Consider the following 3,816-nt stretch of genomic DNA (forward strand, 5'->3'; position numbering starts at 1 on the left):
CAGCTGGTAAGAATCTAAATGTTAGGTTCATAAACATATTTTTATAATGGAAAAACCAAACATCTGGACTACTAATAGCTTACAGATATGAATAAGTAATATCCAAAGTTCAGTTTACAGTTCAAAATGCAGTCAAACTGGGGTACACACAGTGAATTTTCTGATTACATATCTAAAAATTTCTGATTACATATTTAAAATTCAGTGCAAATGCTGATTTAACAGTCTCTTTATGGCATTCTTAATCTCTTTATTTCTCAGTGTGTAAATGGCTGGATTCAGGAGAGGTGTGATTACTGTGTAAAACACTGCAAGAAACTTGTCCACCCAAGTGATACTGAGTGGCCACAGATAGATAAAGATGCAGGGTCCAAAAAACAGCACCACCACTGTGATGTGGGAAGTACAGGTAGAGAGTGCCTTGGATGCCCCATCTTTAGAGTGAAGGCACAGACTTAATAAGATATAGGTATAGGAAATCAGCAAGAGAATGAAGCAACTTGTTGCCAAAGTCCCACTGTCGGCATTTATCACTGTTCCCAAAGTACGAGTATCCATGCAGGCTAGTTTGATCACCAAAGGTATATCACAGAAAAAGCTATCTACTACTCTGGGTCCACAGAAGGGCAGATCCAAAATCATTGCCAGTTGGCTCATGGCATGCACAAAGCCAATGATCCATGATATCAAAACTAGCCAGATGCACTTTTTTCTGTCCATGGTGCTGGAGTAATGGAGTGGCTTGCAGATGGCCACATAACGGTCGTAGGCCATTGTCACGAGAAGCACCATCTCACCCCCTCCAAAGAAATGCACACAGAGGATCTGACTCATGCAGCCCGCAAAGGAAATGGTCTTATTTTCCTTTAAAAAGTCTGTGGTTAATTTAGGGGTGGTTACTGAGGAAAGGCAACAGTCAACAAATGAGAGGTTGGCTAAGAGAAAGTACATGGGGGAATGGAGACGGAGATCAGTGATGATGAGCAGCACAACAAAGAGGTTACCCACAACAGTCATCAGGTAGAGTACAGAAAATGGCAGAAAGAGGAGTGTCTGCAACTCCCTTGACTCACAAAGTCCCTGAAACATAAACTCAGACATGGCAGACTGGTTTGCTTCTTCCATTTAGTGCAGTATGTTCTAATGGACCTAAAGAAAAAGAGATGAACTAAGCACTTCTGGAATACAAAGAACTTAAAAAGACATTAATGTCAGGTACTAGTGAGCAGATCAATATGTCTCATGTACAAAACTGAAATCTTAGCATTGTGCTAAAGTCAAAATTGAAAACAAATGTTTCTTGAATTTAGATGTATGCACAGCCTTGTGACTAAGAAGGGAAACTAACTAGGTGTACAAGGGTAGGCCAAAAACTTTACACATTAGAAGTACAGCTCTTATAGGTATCAAAAATGAATTATCTGACTAAAAATATCAGTAGTAAATGTTCTTAATAAAAAATTTCTTTAAGCTTTGAGTATACCTCTCCTTCAGGGAATCAGAGAGACTTGTCTTCAGTGCATAGCTCTAAAATAAAGCTACTTGGAGGTTCTTTATTTTACTAGGGTGAAACCAGGGCAATAAACTAAAGCTGCATTTACGGTAAAAACACACACACTTCTCAGAAATAAATGTATTGCTAAGTGCATATGTATGTGCACACTGAATTGAACCAGTCTGTTACAAACCATAGGAAAAACTGTCTAACAGATAACTTGAGAAATGATATTTATGTTCCAATAAACACCGCAGGTGTTGACTATATATTTATAGCATTATATACCTCCTTGCATTTTGAATTTCCCGATGAGAAGTTATTTCTGCAAAATTATATATGAGTAATGCCACTTATTGCCGTGCATTGACTGGCACTTGACTCTCACTGATAAGAGAGATTAATTTTTTAAGATTAGCTTAAATGAGGGATATATGAAAGCTACTTTTAGTCTTGACTGTCCTTCATGACAGAAAATATAAAATGTAAGTTCATGTGTATTTAAAGTATCTATCTATAATTTAAATTGACATCTGTGGAGATATTCACATTTTCCACAAGGCAGAAATCAAAGTCCTTTTTTCCAATTAATTCCTCTATCCCTCCCTTCTTTCCTCTCTCTTTTCTTGGACCCTCTCTCCTTTCCTTCTTTTATCCTTTCTTCCTTTCTTCTTTTCTCCCTTTCTTTCTTCCTTTGTCATTTTTTCTCTCCTCCTCTCTACTTTTTCCTTTACCTTTTTCAGACTGTAAACTGGATAATTAAAATTGACTGATAAGCACATATTATGTATCACATGATATGTACACACATATTATGTCCGTGTTAAGCACTTTATAAACATTATATTTCAATACTCGTAGCTTTTATTGTAATTTTCCAGATGTGAAAACTTGATTTCTCCAAGTCATGAAGCTAAAATGCAGCAAATCTCGAATACAGGCTGAGGTCTCTTTGACTCTAAAGCATCCAATATAACTTTCCTACTAGAAATGGCTTTCTGACAGGATTCCTAATTTTGAGAAGATTAAGAAAATTAATCAGATTTGTGAAATAAGACACTTTGCTTTATGAAGAGGTAATCCAGACAAATAAATGTGAATGGTCAATAAAAATAGGAAACAAGTTTGTTTTTATTTAAACCATTTCAATGTCATTGTTTGTCTTCAAATTGGACTGTACTTCACCCTGTTCATGTGAGTGACTGAGTTTTTCTGTATTTGTTATTTTTGTCAAATGAGAGAACAGCCAAAATCTCCCCCAAATTAAAAAATGTCAGGGCAAGTTGAATAGCCTGTACAAACCATTCTTCCCAAACCTGGGCATTTGGGAATTTCTGAGACTGTAAATAGATGCTGCTTTTAGTGTTTGAAACTCTGTTGGAAGAGTCCCAGGCATTAGTTGGGAGAAAAAAAGCCTATAATATTTTCAGTAAGCACATCAACTAAATAACAGAATACTAAGATCCATATGGTGGTATGGAAAAATGCTATAGAAAACAGAAAAATAGTTTTAAATTAGTGGATGAGATGAAGTAAAAGTTCAAAAATCGGGTAGCTTGTGATATACTTACCCTCTAAGAATCACCTCTGAAATAAGATCCTTCTTGACTGATAAGGCTTACTCAAGATTCTGTCCTAAGTTTGAAATGAAGTCCAACTTATTTTCTGTAGTGACCAGTGTCGGTGACAGTGTATCCACCTCAGTGTGGCATATATACACTGTAAAGAGTAGTCTCTAGGTTGGAAACTTTCCAAGTCTATGTTTTAGACAGAGCCAAGTGTTTGGGAAGACTTTTGCTTTCCTCAGGGATCCTTAGCTTCCAACTTTCCCTGAATTGAAGACATTGTGTAATACTGAACGCTTTTCAATGCTAGGTTCAAGTTAGAACAGTTAAATACAACTAAAAATTTAAGATTAGAAAGTTTAATCTAAAGATAAAAGTGTTGGCCATGAGGTGAAGATATCAGATCCCTTGTGCATTGATGGTGGCACTGTAGAGTGGTATAGGAACTAGAGAAAACAGCACGGAATTTCCTCAGAAAACTAAGTATAGAACTACTCTATGACATAGTAATCCCACCGCTGGATATATAGCCAAAGGACATGAAATCAATACGTCAAAGATATATCTACACTCCCATGTTCATTACAGAATTATTCACGATAGCCAAGATATGAAAACTACCCAAGTGTCCATGGACAGATGAATCAATTAGAAATATGGTATATACATATAATGGGGTATTTTTCCACCTTAAGAAGAAAGGAAATGCTGTCATTTGCAACAACATGGATGAACCTTAAGGCCATTATACAGTGT

General features: G+C 36.4%; 1 protein-coding gene across 1 annotated transcript; it reads right to left on the bottom strand.

The window, feature by feature from the left end:
* Positions 1 to 201: 201 nt before the first annotated feature.
* Positions 202 to 1,125, bottom strand: LOC123574561 (olfactory receptor 4K15-like). The gene has a single exon (XM_045396585.1). It carries the CDS (start codon positions 1,123 to 1,125, stop codon positions 202 to 204), a length of 924 nt encoding a protein of 307 aa, XP_045252520.1.
* Between the last annotated feature and the right edge of the window lie 2,691 nt (positions 1,126 to 3,816).

Source organism: Macaca fascicularis, chromosome 7 (genome assembly GCF_037993035.2).
Source record: "Macaca fascicularis isolate 582-1 chromosome 7, T2T-MFA8v1.1".
In the NCBI taxonomy this organism is placed as follows: Eukaryota; Metazoa; Chordata; class Mammalia; order Primates; family Cercopithecidae; genus Macaca; species Macaca fascicularis.